A 21,042-nucleotide genomic window follows, 5' to 3' on the forward strand; every position below is an offset into this window, starting at 1 on the left:
ACTAAAAAAGCCCAAAACCTAGGAAAAACAAGTCCTAGGCTAAGAATGTCATGTAAGATTTTGAATTGCAGAAAGTTCTTGTTACGGATTTGATGGTGATGAGGCAGCAAGTTTTGTTTCAGCTCAGTTGTAAGTTTAGAAGGAAATAAATATTTACTCGTATTCTGAACTTTATTGCTGTGTATTTTAGAAAGGTTGACCAGATGCATAAGGATGTGTACTATCAACTTTATTATTCCATAGGCCAATAGATATCCAGTGAATTTTTATTCCTATATTTAACTACAACGTTTTAGTTCCTTTTAACAGTTGCAGAACTTCAAAGGCTATTACAGAACTTTTAAACTGTTTTGCCTGTTGTGAAAAGTTTTGGATACATTAGAATGATTTATGGCATATAGATACAGTTTTGTTTCCTTGCTCTGTGTTTCTTGTGAAAATAGTTATTTAAAAATAAAACAAAACAATACCCAACCCCTAGCCTACCTTTTACACAAAATGAAATTTTTTGATTAATTAAAATTAACTCTGGACTAAGTTTTGGCATCCAATGATTGAAAGTATATATGACAATAATATGTTACCTGATTCCATTAAATACTGTTAATTTCAGTGATCTTTCTAAGTGCTTCTTTCTCCCCTCCTTCTCTCCTCCCCACTCCAACTTTAAAGGGAAACAGCACAGGATCTGTTTTATGCTTTGTGAAGGGATTGGGAATAAGAAACCTGCTTCATAGTCTGCAAATTGCAATTTGTTTCTAGTAATCCATTTGTTAATCTCCCTTTGCTGTATATATACTCAGTATAAATCAAAAAAAAAAAAAAAGACTAATTAAGAAGTCTGCTGAGACCTTTGGAAGAGTTAAACAAATTGAAATTACTTCACTTACATTATAGCTTAATTTTCAACTTTCCCATTTAAGAAGAAAATAACTGATATTATTTATTTCAGTGTACACTTAGCACAGTTTATATGGGCAAACTGAAGATAATGAATTAACAGAAAGTGTGTTTAGTGAACAAAATGTTCCAAATTGGTTTTGGCTGAAATTCCTGTTGTTTGTTTACCTGCATACTTGATTACTGTTCCTTTCTTTTTCTGCATATCTAATTGCTGTCTAATTAATTGCTCTGTTGATTTCCTACATAATTAATTATTCACTAATTAATCATTGATTCCCTGCATAGTTAATTAACTTATTGCTTATTTGATTTTTACACTTAATTGACCATAATTCATTGCTCTATTACTACACCACCTAATTAGCAACTGGTTAATCAATTATTGTTTGCTTACTCCTAAACTAGTTGTTTAGGCCCATGATCAGCACAGTGTATCCTCTGCTATCTGACCTCCATTTCCAGTCATTCTTCCTAAAATAATTTCTTTACTCAGTTTTGTTTCCATCTCTCCTCTGAGCAAAGAACATGCATCTTCTGCATATTCTCCAGATGCTTTCTGCACCTTCACTAACACTCACATTGTTCTCTGCCACCTGGTCTGTTCCCTTCTGGTTTTGTTCCAGCTTTACTTCTGTTTGATGGTTTGTGTAATTGTGGACTTTAAACAACCACAGAGACTTTTGGAGATTCTTCTTGCTCTTCTGCCCATCTCCAAGTCCTCACTGGGAGAAGTGAGAGATAAAGTGGTGTGTAAGTACTGATTACAGCTGTTGCAGGAGGAGACAGGAGATATGAAGGAGTGAGTGTGAACTTTTAGGGAAAACGGCTAGCAGGTCAGGAAGCAGAAACAGTGGCAAATAAAACCTCAGAATGGAAGTGTCCACTAATTAATGGAATTTCAATGTTCGCTGTTAGTTAAACCTTTAGGTAAATGCTTATAGGTTTTGTAGTGTGAATTTTAAATGTGCATTTAGAGAAAACAGTTGTCATCACTGGGTCAATGACAGGCTTCATTTACTTCAAAAAAAGAAAATAATGTTAACTAGAGCAGAACTAGTTCAAAGAAACTGATTCAAAGGAACAGTTCCATTATAAATATACTGCAATCAGAATAGAAATGTGTGTGTGCTCAAGACAGCAGGATGCTCTTCTAAGAACACATTGAGTGTATTAGACGTTTTACATAGCTGCTTGTGTGTGTAATATAGAGTATATTTCAAACAACAGAAACAGTATTTGAGTTGTTTTTCAGAGATGTTTTAAAAGAGATGAAGACATACTCTTGCCTTTCCGTTTTGAGGTAGTTGTATTATATCTGAAGATTAAGATGCTTTTGTTACAGTTTCAGGTGCAAATAACTGTAAAAGAGAGCTAGCTCTGCTGTTCTTACCATTCAGAACACTTTAAAGATGGATTTTTCTTGAGTGGGGTGAACTGTATAATTAGTGTGTCATGAAGGGAGGGGAATAATGTTGAATAGGGGTAGTGATCTTTGTTTTGAAAACAGGTCCCAAAATACAGATTCCCTGTTCTCTTCTTCCCAGATTCATCCCAAAGTTCACAAAATATCACTTTATTTCTGTACTTATCTGCCAAATCTGTGGTTTGGTTTGTACCTCAAATAACATTGGTTGTTCCACTTTGATTTCCGTGAACGTATGTGCGTAATTTTCCTTAGGGAGGAGGAGGGAGAAACCAATCTCTGGTTCAGGAGTTTATATATGCAGTTGAAGAACAAGCGTGCTGTTAAAATTGGCTCCTGGACGTTGTTAGGTTTCATTGGACACTGAAGGGAGCAGGAACTGTTGAAAAATTAAACAAATGACAGTAGTTTTAGAAAGCAAAGTCCTGTGAATTAACTCTGCCGAAAGTTTGTGAGCTTTTTTTTAGCTCTGTTTTTTCTGAATTGTTAACTTTATATTAACCCTTCTTTATTGTTATTTACTCTCTAGTGGTTTTGCTTTCACATCACACCTCTAGTACCTGTGAATTAAAAAAAACCCATGAAGTTTTGTCTAAAAAGTTCTATAAAATTTCTTTTTAAAGCATTGATCAAGGGAAGTTTTAACAAAATTCTTCATTTGCTGCCGCTTTGAAGGTTTTTAGTTTATTGGGGTTTTTTTTTGAACCAACAGGAACTTGTATGTCAATGCATATGAAATACTAGATGCTTTTGTTAATGGTGAATGTTAACGGTGAATGTTAACACTGCCTCTGAGGCTGATATGACATATTTTGTTTTGAGAGCAAGACTTTTTCCCTCCTTAAATTTTCCTCCTATTCCTGCTCATTTTTCTCTGTGTAGATGTGTCAAGATGAGGCCTGATATTTTATTTCATATATTGGGATAAAAGAAGAAAAATCTGTGTTTGTACAGCTCTTAAGTGAATGGCCAGAAGGAGAAAGGAAGACAATGTGATTGCTTAGCTGTCATGTGGTGCAGCATTTTGTGGTCTATAGCACTGCAGATGTTTTGGCCTTCCTCCCCAGTCTTTCATTAGTGGCAGAGCCACATCTAATGATAATGACCCCTGAAACCATGTACTTAACGTTTTTAACTCACTGTGTATGCTCGTGGTAACATGGTAAGGCAAAAATGACACATCAAAGCATACATTTTTTATAAAATATATTTATTTTCTAACAGATGTTACTATAGTGAAGGAAAAGTTTCCTTTTATTTTTTTTATGGTATTTAATTCTTCCTTCCTTCTTTTATTTCCAGCACTTACACAGGTAATTTGAGAATTAGACTTGCTTAGGTGAGGGAAGTAGAAAGTTTAAGTACATGTAGGAAAGAACAGTGAAGCCTGTGAACATAAATTAGGATTTGGAGCCCAGCTGTATTTCAGAGCTGCTTTGTAAAGGGTAAAATGTTTTTTATTTATACCAACGTGATAGACAGCGCACCTGGACAATGACTTAATGTCTTATATAAATTTACCATATGTTTGAAAAAATACGAAATTGTAATGTTGTCTGAGGCTGGAAGGAAAAAAAAGATCTTAATCTATCCTGCTTCCGTTTGGGTCTCATTGGAAAATTTCTAGGATTTGAGCCAGAATAAATTTTTTTCCTCTGTGAGGATCTGGGTAGAAGTTTACCCATTTCTTAAATTAATTCATTTTGGCATTTATTATGAATGTCTTCATTTAATGGTGTAAGATTCTTCATTTCAGCTCACTACTGTCTCTTAAGTGTTTTGAGTTAACTGGTAGTTACTGTGTTAGCTGAACCAAAATATCAACAACTAGTGGTAATATAAATAAACAAATTTGGAAATATTAACTCCTCATTTTCAAACTTATTTTTCAGGGATCAATTCCATCTTCATGTGTAAACTTTGTAACTTATTTTCACCAAATCAATCCGAACTATTGTCTCATGTCTCTGAGAAGCATACAGAAGAAGGGACCAATGTGGATGACATCATTATTCCACTCCAACCTCTAACAACACCCACAAACGTAAACAAGGATGGAGAAGGTACATTCATAAATTAAGAAGAATGTAATTTTCAAAGTCATTTATATTTTTAATAAAACCTGCGGTGTGATGATTCTGCATTGTGTATAAAACGATTTACATAGCTTGTTTTTATAATGGTCGCTGTGCAACTGCCTCCCTGAATTTCATTCAGTGCAGAATAGATCAGAAGACAGATGTGGATAAACTCAGCATGTGATAGGGGATGATGACATTGGTCCATTAATTTTAAATGTCAAGTATAGCAAAGTCTGCTTCCTACAGCTTTAATTTGAGCTGTGTAATAGCAGTGGGAAGATTGTGTAATAGCGGTGGAAAGCAACAAGGACACCATGGAGTGGGGTGTGTCTTGAGCTTAAGAATGGCGGTGTGCTTTTTGAGTTGTCTAACTTGTTTGTTGTGATTCAGATAATGTTAATAGTTCTAGTCCAAAAAGGAAGCGGCATTGGTATTGTGCTTTGATACTGGCACTGGTAAATAAAGCAATCTGGTATTCAAAGGTTGAATTAGTTATACAGAAGAATTTTACTCTGCAGTGGAAGAAGTTGCATTCATTCCATTTTTAACTGGTTATAATTTCAATCCCTTCTAATATTACACTGTGTTGAAAATAATTCAGACTTCATAATTATATCCTCTTTTAGACTCTTACTGAGCAGTGGATTTATATTGTTGGCAAACCTCTTACTTATCACAACTACTAGGATTTTCCAATCATTATGATTTCTGGATTTTAAAAACTATATGCTTATGAATAAAAAGCACTCTAATACCATACTTTAAATAATTTTTTTATCACTAACATATGCATCTAATATTTCCTCATTTATTTACCAGCAGTAATTCAGTAGTTATATTAACTTCATCAACATAAGGAGATATTTCTAATAGTGGTCATATAGTATTCAACTGTAGCTGCTATACCTCTGATGGTTGGTGAGGAAAAATTGCACCAGATTATTATTTCACACACTTAAAATTAACAGTGCATCAGAAGAAGATGAATAACAGTTGGACTAGATGATCTTCAAGGCCCTTTCCAACCTAGATGATTCTGTGATTCTGTGAATAAATATCAGATGTACATCAAGTTTTAAAATGCAATTCTAGTTTTATTTAATTGTACAGAATGAATTTCTCAGGCATGCAGAATGCATCTTCCTTTCTTAAATCTTTGTTTCTTGTTATCCCTTCACTAAATTGTATTTCTGAGCACAGTGGGACTGGTACTTTGTGACATAATCTTATTCCTCTTAGTAAAAAGGCTCTTCTGTAAACTTTTTGCGTTTGTGTCAGGGACTATCTCCACTGTCTGTATTGTATGTTGTTAAGCATGCATTGTACATTTATGACATTAGTATGTAATTTACCATCATGATCTGAAGCAACAGAAATTAGACATATGCAGCTTTTAAGAAAATAACTTTGCAAATCTAATTATGTAAAATATAACATTCATATGTTGTTATATTCATAAGTTACCTTTTTTATTATTCTTGGTGAACACTTCATGATCTGATCTGATCATACGGTGCCACCTTTTTCAGATTATGTAGCCCAACTCTTTGCCATCTGCTGTTGGTAAGAATGTCAAGGTAAATTATTTTCACATAGATTTCAACTTGTATTCTAGACATACTTTAATATTTATTCTTTCCCGTCACACAGATTGATCGGAGAAGAGCATAGTCTGTTCTGAAGTCCTATTCAATTGTTTACTGTGTTCTGTTTAAAAAAATAGGGCATTTCACAGTTGAATATAGGAATTTGGAGAGTTCTTCTTTCAAGGCATCAATTTTTTCGTGCCTGTTATGGAATCTGCAGCAGATAAAACTTTTAAAAGTTTATAATATGCAATTTTTTTCTCAGTGGACCCTTCTTTGTAGTAATTTGATATTGTCACTAAAAGGAGAAGTGATTGATGAATGACAGTCTTAGAAATTGCAACTTCCTTTTAGTACTTGTTAGCTGATTAACATCTTTTTGTCCTTTGAAAGCACAGTTTCTCTTCCGAGTATTGGTAAACACTGTAGCTGCTCCAGAATTGGTATAGACTTGAATGCTGAGTTGTTAATGGAGCTCTTTGTTCTGCCTGAGTAACAAATTAATGGTTTTATAAGTACTGTGAACAAGTAAAATGCTAGGCAAGTAATATGTGTTTATTACTCTAATGTTATTTTATTGGCAATGCTCTCTGCTGAATTTTATTTAGTCACGCCACTTTCCCATAGTTAAGTCACAATCTATTTAGAGTTTATTTGTCTTAACTGTTTTCGTAGGGTGATGTTAGAATTTTTTTATTGAGTATAGAACCAAGGGTACCAGGCAGATGTTGCTGTTATACAAATTATGCATAAGTCACATTTTGTTCTCTCTTAGAACCCAGAAGACACATTTCATACATCTCCCATCCGTGCTATTCAAAAAAACCCCCAAAAAACCAAAAACACCAAACCAACAATTAAAGTATGAAATTCTGAGAATAATTTTATTTTTTTATTTTTGCACAAGTCTCAAGATTTGGAAACATATTGGTATTAAAAAACTTCAAGGGGCTTCTTTGTTGTGATTTCCATTAGCTGAAACATGCATGAGATTTAAGTTTGTTTGTTTTGTCCTGAGCATTAAAAACATGAGTTCTTGGCAAAATTTTTGTATGTGCCAGTCCTTTGTCTGTCTCTGATAATACGAAGATGATAGCTGACAGGTGCTTCATGCCTGTACTATTTCACTTAGCACATTTTAATGCACATTATACTCCAGGGTTTTTTTGCCATTATGATGACTGTATCAAGCTCTTTTACCTTTTAATTCTCAGAGCTGAATTCACTTCACGTAACTGAAGGGTCTTAAACTGGGATCTTAGTCATCCTGGGATCCAGAGATGATTCAGGCCTTACGTGATCTGAACTGCACTTTGAAGAGTAGTTTCTCAATTCCTTCAGTATACAAGACAAACATTAACTAATTTGAGAGGTCAAGTGTCTAACGTTAGATAAAGTGAATCCTGAAAGCCTGAAAGAACCGTGACTCTGTCCTGTTTCTCCATACACCATCAGGCAAGCTGTTTTCATAGAATCAGAGAATGGTTTGGATTGGAAGGGACCTTAAAGATCATCTAGTTCCAACCCCCCTGCCATGGGCAGGGACACCTTCCACTAGCCCAGGTTACTCAAAGCCCCGTCCAACCTGGCCTTGAACACTGCCAGGGAGGGGGCAGCCACAGTGTCTCTGGGCAACCTGTGCCAGTGTCTCACTACCCTCACAGTAAAGAATTTCTTCCTTATCTCTAACCAAAATCTAAGATTTTTCAGTTTAAAACTGTTACCCCTCATCCTATCATTACACTCCCTGATGCAGAGTCCCTCCCCGCCTTTTTGTAGCCCCCTTTAAGTACTGGAAGGCTGCTATAAGGTCTTCCTGGAGCCTTTTCTTCTCTAGGCTGAACACCCCCAACTCTCCCACCCTGTCTTCATAAGAGTGCACATTGCTGACTCATACTCAGTTTTTCATCTGCTACTACCCCCAGGTCATTCTCCGCAGGGCTGCTCTCAATCCACTCATTTTCCAGCCTATATTTGTGTTTGGGATTGCCTCCACCCGTGTGCAGGACTTTGTACTTGGCCTTGTTGAACTTCATGAGGTTCACACAGGCCCACCTCTCCAGCCTGTCCAGGTCCCTCTGGATGGCACATCCCTTCCCTCCAGCGTGTGACCGCACCACACAGCTTGGTCATAAGCAAACTTGCTGAGGGTGCACTCGATCCCACTGTCCATGTCACCAACAAAGATGTTAAACAGTGCTGGTCCCAACACTGACCCCTGAGGAACACCACTCGTCACTGCTCTGCACTTGGACATTGAGCTGTTGACTGCCAGTGTTTGAGTGCGACCATTCAGCCAGTTCCTTATCCACCGAGTGGTCCATTCGTCAAATCCATGTCTCTCCAATTTAGAGACAAGGATTTCTTGTGGGACAGCGTCAAATGCTTTTTGATGCATGCTAATTTTTCCTTCTGTGCAGAGTAGATATGATACTTCACCAGATGTCTGCTCAGACTCAAAAAAATCATTTAAATGCTACCATGTTTTGCTGTTAGTGAAGTGACAGTTTCTTGCAGAAGAGCAAGTTCAAAGTAAATAACTAAAATTTATACAATGACAATCAGATAATTCCTCACGAAGCACTCTAAAGAAGTAAAAAAAAAAGCAAGCAACCCCTGAGATGAACATGAAAGATAGAGACTGATAGAGACTGATTCTTTTCATTGTATTAAACTATTAGATAGAGGTAACTTATAGCTACGATGAAATATCCTATAATAACTTGGTCACTCTCTGGAAATTTCCCCCCTTACCTCTGAGTATCTGCTTTTGTTGACTGAAAGTTTTCTTGAGATCTAATTGGTTTGGTCAATGAAGTTAATAGTTACATCTGTGAATGGATAATAACAAGTTGGCTTTTGAAGTAGCTACAGCAGTGATGAGCGAAATCTTAAGCAGGAAATACAAGTGTGAAGTTTTTTATGTTGTCACGCATTTCTGTGTTCACTACGTCTCATTGATTTTATCAATGTTTTCTCTACAGAAATACAGAAATGTAGAGTTATGTTGTATTTATTAAGAATCATGGATGACTTCTGATTTTAATTATTTGAAACGCTCATTAAGGAAACATTTTTTTGCATGACTTCTGGAATTTATTTGTTGTCAACAATTTTTTATACCAACTTTTGGCTAGAAAGAGCTAAAAAGAACCACAGGAAACATTTGAAAGTAATTGTTTAATTTATTCAAAGGACAATGAACTTTTGGTTTTAAAAGAGAAACTGGTTTTCTTTAATACATCTCAATACTTAAGCAATTTCTTTGAGAGTTATTTAAATTAAAAAGGCTTTTTGTAGAGTGTCAGAACACAGCGGAGCAACTTTGTAGAATATGCATGCTGAGACAGTTATACAACAATCTAAAAGAGTGTTTGCAGTGCAATTTCTGTAAAACTGTGGCACTTTGACATCTGCCAATCTCAGTAACACAAATGTTATTGCTTTGCAGCTAGCAGAAATGCCAGCAAATACCACTGCTTAAAAATAAGTTTGTGTGAAGCTAAGCTTTTTTTAAGCTTTAGGGGTAGAGGCTCTCAAACTTCATTTAATATTCCTGTTTTTCAAAGATCATATGGATATTAGCTAATCAGCTGTGGAATTTAATTATAGCTTCTTTCTAAATTTGACTTTTTTTTTCTAGAGCTTCTTGTAGTGAAGAGGAAAAGGGGCAGACCAAAAGGCTCTACTAAGAAGTTTTGTGTGGATGAAGATGTGGCAGAAAATAACCCTGCTCCAAGTGAAGAAACTCCACCTGGGACAGAAGAAGGACCAGAACTGTCTGAAGTCTCACCAGGCAGCTTGGAATGTAAGAAATGCAATCGGAAGTTCTCCAACACACGTCAGCTGAGGAAACATATCTGCATTATTGTTTTAAATGAAGGAGAGGAAGATGGAGATGGAGGTAAGAAAATATCTGTCAGAAATACCTGAAGCATGTTGTGAAACTCTATTGCCATTCTGTGACCTGGCTGGTAACAACTTGTAATCCCCAGTGTTAATTTTAAATGGAATGGAATTGTCTGTTTCTTTTATGACAAAAAGCATGTTGAAGCAAAACAGAATAAAATCACACAAAGTATTTTAATTTTTTTCAAAAAGGTCAAAATGTTAATTGCTCTAATGATTATCTTAAACTCCCTGAAGTGCTTCCTTTGCATAAGCAACTGTTCAGTTTCTCAAAAAGAGGATTACAGTTTTCCAGCGAGAAGTGGTATGTGGTAACTATCACACATAGGTGAGGAAGGCTGATCCTGTGCAGGTGTTTCTATCCTGTGACTTGGGAAACCTCAGTTCTGTCCTGTTCTTTTGATAGATTTAAGGACTGCTTTTCTGGATAGTGTGTTTTGCTGTATAAAAAATAATGCCAAACTCACCTCTTCTATTTTACAAAACTTCATGTGAATGACTGTCTCTGGAGTATGAGAGTTTGTTGTTTTAAATTTTGCTTTAAGATTGCTTTGAATATATTCAGCCTCTCAAAGTGTTACAATAAAATAGAATCGAACAGAACAGGGTATTTTCAGTTAGAAGGGACCTACAATGATCATCTAGTCCAATTGCCTGACTACTTTAGGACTGACCAAAAGTTAAAGCATGTTGTTAAGGGCATTGTCCAAATGCCTTTTAAACACTGACAAGCTTGGGGCATTGACCACCTCACTAGGAAGCCTGTTTAAAAAGACAACAGTGAGGGAGAGGGAGAGGGAGGGGAGAGGAGAGGGAGAGGAGAGGGAGAGGAGAGGCGGAGGAGAGGCAGAGGAGAGGGAGACAAGAGTTGAAAGGGACCTACAACAATCATCTAGTTCAACTGCATATTTAACTTTGCTCAAAGGTGGATGTCACATGCATACAAAGTAACACATTTGTCCAAGTTATCTAACTCTAAATCTATCTAACTCTATAAATCTATCTAACTGTGAGTTTTATGTTTGCATTAAAATTAAGTTTTTGCTTTTCCTGTAGTTGATTATCATGTTATCCTGGTGATTCTAATTGTAGACAAAATTTGCTATTGATTTTTCTTCAGTTTTCTGTTACCCTTTTGTGTCCAGTCTGTCATTATAATACACAACTAGTGTGACTATTATACTTTCAGTGAGATGTAGCATTTAACTGCTGTGACAAAGACTAATTAAAATGGGCTTAGAATATGTTGACAGAGAACAGAAACTCTTGCTTTGATAAAGTACATGGTTATTTTTTTACTATCATCAGTGGTAGGATTTTACAACTATACATAGTGATCTTTACTCCAGCTGTTTCATCTCTGACATCACAAATGTCCATGCCCTTTGCTGTTTGTATGTACTAGGTATGATGTTAACATTTGCATTATTTCGGCAATGTTGCCTTTTCTAATGTCCTTTAAAAGTCAAATCTCATGTCAGAGTGTAAACTCAAATTAAGTGTTCTTGACCTGTTAGCTCATTAGAGCTCCTAAACTGTATCTTGATCTGTTTTCCTGCAAAACACACTAGATTTTTCCAAGTAAATTGCTCATCCTTTTCTTTCTTTAAAAAGAAAATAGCCTCAATTTTGGGCAGATGAAACATTTTTTATTTATTCTCTGGCAAAAACAAAGCAGTCAATCAAAGACAGTCATTCTTGAGCAGCAAATAATAAGGGCTTCCAGTTGTTAGTGACTAATGCAGCTGGAATGTCTCCAACCCAAAGCTTCCTACCTTGACTGCAAACTGTGAAATTATTTGGGACTGTTTTTATCCTGAAGGAATAATTCTTCCTTGGAATACATCAGGGAAATTAAGTCTTTAGCCATCTACCGATTACTGTTCCATCACAGGAAAACTTTTCATTTCTGACTTTACCATATGAACTGCTCTGGGACAACTTTTCAGTTTCTGATTACGTAGATGAAAGTAGCATTCACATTATTATTAAGAAAATGTGATTACACTGAGTAGCTTGAAACTTTCTGAGGAGTGCACAAGAACAGTATGGCCTATGCCTAGGATTGTTTCTCATACTTGTGTTGCTTTACAGGCTCAGAAAACATGTTCTTTACAATTTGAGCTCTTGGAGTTGAATTATTATCAGACTCAGTTTTCATTAAGAAGAAAGTTTTGAGGGTGATGAGTGATTCTAAATGTGAACAAAAAAGTCTAAAATTGAAAAAGCAAGCAAATAATGAAATTATAAATGTATTTTTATCTGTTCATGTAATTTCACGAGGACCTTTTCGTAACTTAAAAATTAAGAAAAATACATACCCAAATGCCCCAAGATTTTTAGTTGTCAAAGTTGTTGACAGAGTCACTGAACTAGAGGTTTCACCCATATCATTGGCACCTGAAAGCTGTTAAAACTCATTAATTTATCTAAGTGGATTACAAAGCTGTCTGTTTTTCCAGTTTTCAGTATGTTCTGTGTTACTGAGTTTAAGTGCATTATTACACAGTCTGTGAAATAGTGGTACTTCTGCTTGTTTCTTAAACCCGATGCTGCTCATTTCATTGGGTGCCATCTTACTCTGTAACTCTGGGAAGTGGGGAATAATAGTTCTGTATAACCTCTTGCATGAGGTTAATAATTTAGAAATCTTCATATTTGCATTTAGAATATTCTTGTCCCGTCTGAGTCTTAAGTAACAGGCTAACTAGACTATATGGAAATTGTTTATGCATCTGGTCAGTCTTAGCAACTCTGCTGGAACTGTTCTGAAATTGAGGACCAGAACTACAAGTGGTGTTCAAGACACAAGAGCATCCCTGGTTTATACCATGGCATAATTTTTTTTTTCTGTTCTACTCTTTTTTTTGATGATTCCTCAGATTATGTTTGATTTGCTGACTACTGCTGAGTATTGAATTTATGTTTTCAGGGAACTATTTAGAAAGACAGCCACATCTTTCCTGTGTTGTAAGAGTCAATTTAGAGCCTATTGTTTTATCAGTACAGTTTTTTTCTTTATGTGCTTTGCTTTGCATTTATTGTCACTGTAGATGGGAGTCTGTTCCACATTAGCATCTGTCTGCATATATGTGTTTAGGTTTTCTAAGCTTTAATTATACTCTGCAAAGATCAAGTCAGTACTTGAGGCGAGCCTGTGGAGTGGCATAGGGTTAGCTGAATTGCTTGTAGGCTCCACTGACTGTGTTAACTAGAGCTCTGTCTATAGTGGCAATTTAGAAATGTAGCTTGTGGGTGCCTTAATCTGGTTTAATTCCAGGTTATTCTGTCACCAGTTACTGATTATTGAGAGATCATTCTCTAACTTCACTGTCATCAAATGGTGTTGAATCTGAATGTATCACACACAGTACTGTATCTGTCTCAGCACATAGTACACAAGTATTACACCAGGAATTTATTTTGTGTCTCCTTTTTTTTGTGTGTGTATAATGTTCAACCAAGATTTCACTTATTTGAGCAGATGTGCTTGGTGCCAACATTTTCTAGACTATCTCTGAGATAAAAACTTATTGAAATCACACTTATTTTGGTGTATATGAGAAAAGGATTACTGAAACTTCTAATCTGGTGAGATTACTGCTGAAGTTCTGAGAGCTAAATGGAGAATTTTATTGTCGGTCTTTAAACCTTCCAGAGTTACAATATCTCTTCTCTCATTTCAGACACAGTAGTTTGGAGTAGATGGCTAAAAATCATAAGGAACTTTGACTGCTAGTTCTTCTCCCTTAGTCTTTGACCTTTTGCCTAATACCTATGGGTTGGTTTTTTCCCCATTTTTGTCTGTCTTTCCAACTTTAAATGACTTTTGTTTATTTTTCTAATGCTTCTGGGATTTTTCTGTAATTAATATTAATTATTAATATATTAATGAATTATTGATTAACAATCAAGTATGTTTTCACTTTGCACTGGGTCTGGCTGGGGTGGAGTTAATTTTCTTCATAGCAGCTCATATGATGCAATGTTTTAGATTTGTGACCAAAATAATGTTGATAACACGCTAATGTTTTAGCTATTGCTAAAATACGCTAAACATATAAATATTGAAAAGATCTGTGTGATATTGTTTATTGAGAGAAGCATAATACATGTTTTGAGCTGAAGTTGAAACCTTAGGAAAGGTTTCCAAGGAATAAAATGTTTTGCTGTCTTTTATAGATCCACAAGGGAAGTGTTGAAATCCTTATCATATTGGACATTTAAAATTACAATTAGTAAATCACTATAAAACTCTATTGAAATTGCAATATGTATTGGTTAGAGGAATAATTGGTGGATGTAATAGGGCTCTGCTGTTCTTTGCTTCTGTGATTAGTGATCCACATTGACCTCTCAGAGATCAGTGTCTCATTGATAGTTCTCTCACTCTTTCAGGAGTCACCAAGATTTACCTGGTTACTGACATCCTCAGTGTATCTAATTTAATCCTTTGATGCATAATGATTGCCTTCACCTTGTGGGCCCATTCACTAAAACAGCAAGAAAAAAGTATTAATTTTATGCACAGAATTAAAAAATATCTATTGTGCATATAAATCCCCCATGTACATTCTTAGTAAATATATTTTTTTAACAGAGGGCTTATTTGTCTAAGAAACTTGCTGTGATTTAAGTAGAGCTGTGTGTACACCTACATCTGGTTTTATTTGGTTAAACCAAATTGATGGTTTTGGCTAATGATTTGGATCTGGCTGGCTGATGGTACTGCCATCCATTCTTTTTGTTTTAAGACAAAACTAGAAGAGTTGAGATTCTTCCTGAACAGTCACGTGTCTTCACAGTGTCTGCTCCCAGCCAGAAAATGGAGCTGCTTCAGCCTCTGCTGCTGGGATGGGATGGGTTTGGGGATTTTGGCTGTTGCTGGATTGGATCAGTTCCCCAACAGCTGCCTCTAAGCTCACTTGTTTTGAGAGATAGACAACAGGTAATTATTTTAACCACCATCTCTCTCTTGCACTGCAGCATACCTGAATCTCTGTCAGGTAGAAGAGAGGACATTTGATGGCTGGAGAATGGGATTTGGGTGGAAAACACATTATAGCAGCGTACAGATTCTCTTCTCTAGAGTGAACCATTCATTCCTACTGAATTAGGAGCCTGCATAATTCTTAAAGATGACACTTCTGGCCTTAGTTTAAAATGGCTTGACTATCAGCTGGATTTTAATTTAAATGAATTCTTTCCGCGAGTAGTATATCAGTCTCTGCAGGAGAAGCACTTACATGTGTTCATTTTGAATGGCCAGTTTCCTTGTGTTTTTCAACCTGCTCTCTTGCTACTGTGAAATACCACCATCTTTTAGGGGATAAAAAAATAGAAATTTGAATGAAGAGTAGTTTAAAAACATGCCAATTAAGGATGTGTAGCTGTGCCTGCAAAATGTCGTATGTCCAATTATGAATGCAGAGAGCAATACCTTCAATTAATGACTCAAATAGAATCATGGGACAGATGAACAGTGTAGTTCGATGGGACTCTGAAAGCAGTGATTCATTCAGAGTTGACAGTAGCTTTACTCATCAACACAGACACGGCCGTTTCTTAAACGTGTTAGAAGGCACAGGCACGGTGTTGTATTTCTTGCACAAACAGAAGCAGGCATTTAAAATGCCTGTCGCTAGATAGGGAAGGTCAGTTTATTCGTCTGTTGAATCGAAGTGCCAGCTGACAAAGTGTTAAGTTGCCTGCTTAGCAAGGGAGATGCAAAGTGAGGCAGTTTGTCTAAATAAATCTGTTTAGGAGCAAGCAAAGACCCTTACCACTTAGAGAAACTTCTCTTAGCTATTCTAAGTTGCATATACTCCCATTTTCTCATAAATCGTCTTAAAATCACTTATGAGTGTTCCTTTATAATTCTTGAATTGTCCTAGTTGTGAGAGACAAAACACTTATTTTGATACTCTAATCCACAATGTTACACTTAAGTAATTTATTCCAGGAACACAACTAAATTACTGATGGGATGGTCCCATATTATGGAAAGGCAGTTTGAGCCTTGTGGTCAAAACTGAAGTTCTTGTTTTTCATTAAAACATGCTTTTGTCTCCCTCTTAATCCTTTCCTAAAGCACACCTTCTAGTTCATGGTATAGAGAGAGTTCAGGATGAAAGCAGCTGTCATTGAGAGTTAAGGGTTTTTTTAGTTTGGTGAGTTGATGGGGAGTGTTGGTTTTGGGGTTTTTTTTTAAATCTCTTCCAGGTTACACACAGACTATGAAATAGTTATATTTGTACAAAAAGTACTGGCAAAATGTGCAGCCCCAGCTGCACGTGATATCAAGAAATCGTTTCTGGAAGATGCTTGTTCCTCTCAGAAAGGGGAAGAATGGGGCTACTGCCGTCAACATGCATCAGATCAGTGAATAAATTTTAATGTTGAAGTATCAGAACTTGACCACTCTGTAGAGAGGAGACAATTTTTTTTTTTTCATGTATCATGTGAGTATTGAAAATATTCATACAAATATTCAGCACTAGTTGAAGATGTATGATCAGCAAATCACTTGAATTTTCTCGCTTGCCTGTTTTTGGCCAATATATGTGGGGGTTTTTTTAATGGAATTTGCATGGCACTCAACACCTTCCTCAGATCTTTGCAAATACTGAATGTAGTCCTCCTGTTAGCTGTTGGATGTTCTGAGCTCATACTGAGGAGATGAAAATTGAGATTCAGTCCTTTGTTTGAAGTACTTACCTGCTTTGGGTTTCTTAAGAAAAACATTTTCTCATGGCAATAGTCTTAGCATTTAGTACTTAGCATCCATGTACAAGGTTTCTATGCATATGAAATAGCATCATTTTAATAAAGAAATATTTTTATATTGCAATTCTGTATGTTATTTTAATTTTTTTTTAAATAGCATTTTTGGAGTTCTGTTTTGAAAGCAGGGAGTCAATTATATTTATTGTAACATGTCTGTTCTTTTCCACAGCTTTTACCCTTGGTCAAACTGAAGGACCTAGCAAATTGATCTGCCTGATAGAGGCACATTAGAAAAGAAAAACAACATGAAACATTTGTTAGCTTGTTACTGTGGTAATAGTTATTCATTAGTGTGGATCACTAACAAACTCAAGTCTGTGGTTTGTCCTTTTCTGTTTTTTAGTAGAATTCCAATATTGAAAAGTTAATAGAGTTACAGGTTAATAGGAAGAGCATGAAAAGACAGTAAAATGGTTTTGTCGTTTGGTTTCAACCACTTTATTTCCTCATTAAACTAACTCTTACTTTGTAATGGTCAGAAAGGAGGATTTAGGAGTAGGGTGCTTGGATTCTATTCATATGCCTACTAGGAATTCATTATGTGATCTCAAGCTTTCCTTTCGTCTATAGTTCTGAATTTCTTTTAGCTAAAACATGCAAAAAATGACTTAGAGTTTGATCCACAGGTATATCAAATCTTTTTTTTTGCTTTCCCCTGATACTATCACTGACTCCTACTGTCCACTGAACAAAAGCAGAGTAATTAACCCAATTAATTTTTATATTTGTTATTTAACAGTATGTGAAGTAGCCTCAGGGAAACACAATTTAATAAGCACCTTACATTCTTTGTGCATTCTGATTCTTTATGAGAAGACTTTCTTCTGTTCTTGGCCTGGTCCTACTCTGAAATTTGTGATGATTCCTTTTATTGTTGTTAATAAATTAACAGAGGCTGTTTCATGAAGGAAATGTGGAAAAATGTTTGTTTCCTTCCACCCCCCTTCATCACGCCAAAAGAAAACACTGCACAAGCACTTTCTGGTCGAAGGGAATATTTCTTTATGCTCAAGTATCCCTTTGAAGTATTGCAGAGAAATGTCAGTGTTAGACATATGTAGTTTTAATATCAATCAATAATTTACAGCTATATTAAGGACTTAAATGGGGACATAATGAGACCCTTTATACCTATAAAACGGCAATATTTTCCAAAATCATAGAAATCTACAGAGAAAAAGGTAGTTGAGAAGAAGCATATATCAAGGAATTTATCTAATGAAATCATTAGCAGGCACTGAAAAGCAGAGGGCTTTCAAGGCAGAGCATAATTTTCTGTAATCTAGAAACTGGATGTTAGAGCGAAAACATTGCTAATGTGACTCCATAGAAAGATGGCTTTGCTAACTGTGTTTGAATTCAGTTTGCTATGTGGTTGTTGCTCATTCTAGGTATTGTAAATATGAATTTCAGATTTACAGATTGGCATCAAGTCATCAACTGGTGTCAATATACACATTTCTTCCTCAGAGAAATCTAAACTTAATTCCTACATACCTTGTATCCTCCTGGTTTTCTATCTAGTAAAGAGCTTGCAGTTTATCCAGGTGATAGTTACATGATCAGTCCTAACTATGCTACTTCAGTTTGTGCTTGTTTCTTTCATTTTTTTAAGGAACAGCCAGCACTCTTTAACCCTTTGTTCCATTAAGGTAAGACCATGGGAGACAGACTTGTTTGAATCTCAGTTGAATATTAAGAAAATATTACTGAAATTAAAACACAGCAATTTCCATGTAGCATATCTTTCCACTGCTTTTGCTATTTGCATGTCATAAACAACTTTAGACACACCACAGCTTTGATGTTACTGGTTTTTATTTATATATTGTTTCCCTATCTCAGTAGAGCAGCTACAGCATGTTATGAATATACAGTGGATGACTTATTCTGCATATTGTGTCAGCAGCTTTAGATTCAGTGGTAAAAAAATAAATTCACTGCGTTAATTTATAATTTTCTTCCATCAGTTTTTGCTTTCCTTAGTCATTACCTCTGGAACGTTTGCATAATGCCTTAATTTGCCAAGTTTATTTTCTCTAGACTGCATTTTCTACCGCTTCATCTAATATAAAAAAAAATTGTTGGTATAAACTTGCACCCGTCTGGTTTTATTCTTTATGCTACTTATTCTTTATATGTAAGAATTTTTATTATTTTTTTTAGAATTTCAATAAGGAATTCCTCACTTGCTTTAAGGAAGAAATAGCTTCAAGGAACAATTTAGCTGATTACTTATTATTTATTCGTATTTCAGATGAGTGTTTTGATTGCAACTATTGCATTGCTTTCTAGTTAACAGGTCCAAAAGTTATGCAGTTTAAAAGGCTGAAGACATTCTGAACAGCAACAGCTAGGGAATGATTTAGACGTACATGCCTTCAAAATGAAGAATTACATGTCAGGAGTTAGGTTGAACCAAAGAACTGTTTTGAACCTTAATTATTCTTGAATCAACACTGAAAAAGAAAAGTATGTTTCTGGCTGTTGATTCACAGTAACAGTGGGGAAAAAAAGTGTAATTCAGAGGGGCTGTTGGAAGACTTTCCATTAAATAAGATGGATAATGAATCCAGTAGGAGAAGTAATCCTAAAGTCATCAGAACAATTACATATGGATAGGAGAAAAATAATTTGTTCATTAATGGTGAAATCATAAGAAATTCTACTAAGTTTGTAGAATTTTCACAAAAATCCACAATAATGTCAAGATAATATAGAAACAGAAATGTTTCTGAGATTCCATTTAAAAATTTTTTATTTTTTCTTTGTTTTCTCTATTTGTATCACACTAGTTTTATTACCTAGAAGAAAAAAGTTCCCCTTTAGGGGGTCATGCAGCATATCTTGTTTTGATAACATGTATTTCTTTCTACAGTAGCATTAATTTTCTCCTAATTCTTTCTTATAGTGCTAGTGACTGTTACCTGCATTTCTTTTGTACATAGTTACATTCTTTTTGATGTTTGCTCTTTAGGTAATGATTGTGACGTTGACCTTGACAGGAAGGAAGATGAGCGAGAGAAAACTCCAAAGAGGCCCAGAGTTCAGAAAACAGAGAAAACTCCATCAACTAAGGAGACTGAACAGGTTTCAGGAGCTAAAAATCCTATTATAAGTGTGGTTTTGACAGCCCATGAAGCCATTCCAGGTAATTGGAATCACTGATTATATAATCAGATTTGGTTTTGTCCATGCTGACACTGTATAAAATAGTCATTGATCTAAGACTGAACTGCTTAGGATATTTATTATATGAAAAATGTTTAGTATTATTTGATTATTTTGATACAGAATCTTTGCATCCGGCACCTACATAATTTTAGAACTACCGTCATATTTCTTCATAGGTATGACAAATGCTGGACCTGGGTTATCTCCATTAACATCAGTTATGTTTAGTCTGTGAATAGTTTTAAAGATCAAAATGAAAAAAACAGTGACCAAAGAACAGGAAAGTATTTTTCCCCTGTAATATCTTTATTATAGCTCTTGATTTGTGTGTGTATTTATGATAAATGTAAATTTGTTTATGAAAACACAAATAGCTTAGTATAGATACAAATTCATATTTATGCATGCAAATCGTTTGACAGAAGATCTGTATATGTATTTGAAAATCAAGTATAAAGTTCCTATATAATGATTAAAGTATTCTTCACCCATAAATTTCTATACTGCCTTTTCATCAAAGGATTTTGGAATAATTTCAAACTATTTGTTTTAAAACTAGCCTTACATTTGCCTGTTTATATAAACCATTCACTCACCTGACTGACAGAATCCCTTTTTAATAGTTTCATCCATTATTTTCAGCTTTGTAGATTTATTGTTCCCCTTTTCATTATTCCTAACATTTCTAAATATTTGCTTTGCTTATAGCTCTCAGAACAGCTGCAATGTATTTATTTATTTATTGTTGTGGGTTGGAAGCTAGCTGGATTTTCTGTGTTGTTCTTTAATCTCTTTGGATGTTGAGATTTAGGATATGCTTGGACTTTGCTAAAATGCATTTCTAATTGCCATAGTAGAGAAAGCTGGATGAGCTCACCTGTGAATATCCTGTGTGTTCAGGAGGGAAATATAAAACACCTTCACATTCACTGTTTGAGGAACATTGCATAGGGTTTTGGACTGCTAAAATTTGGTCTTCAAATATTGTAAATACAGGGGAGGGTGAAAGAAGACTGATGAGCACTGTCAATGTGGGAACCTGGCTTCATGGTGGTTTGAGGTCTGCGCCGCTTCGTTTCACTAACCGCAGGCCCCTTTCTCTCGTGTGATGTAACCCTGGGCTCTTTCCTAGCTGTTGCTAAACACTCATTTTCCCACTGTATCTCCCACCTGTTTTGCC

General features: G+C 35.5%; 1 protein-coding gene across 9 annotated transcripts in view; it reads left to right on the forward strand.

Moving 5' to 3' along the window:
* ZFAT (zinc finger and AT-hook domain containing) overlaps positions 1-21,042 on the forward strand; it is a 151,172-nt gene that overhangs the window by 62,885 nt on the left and 67,245 nt on the right. For all 9 annotated transcript variants that reach the window (XM_074834475.1, XM_074834541.1, XM_074834856.1 and 6 more), the window contains 3 exons: positions 4,219-4,389; positions 9,637-9,897; positions 19,666-19,839. In XM_074834475.1, the coding sequence (XP_074690576.1) occupies positions 4,236-4,389; positions 9,637-9,897; positions 19,666-19,839 (589 nt within the window). In that variant the 5' untranslated portion in view covers positions 4,219-4,235. The remainder of the gene's footprint in view (positions 1-4,218; positions 4,390-9,636; positions 9,898-19,665; positions 19,840-21,042) is intronic.

This window comes from Strix aluco, chromosome 1 (assembly GCF_031877795.1).
Source record: "Strix aluco isolate bStrAlu1 chromosome 1, bStrAlu1.hap1, whole genome shotgun sequence".
Lineage (NCBI taxonomy): Eukaryota > Metazoa > Chordata > Aves > Strigiformes > Strigidae > Strix > Strix aluco.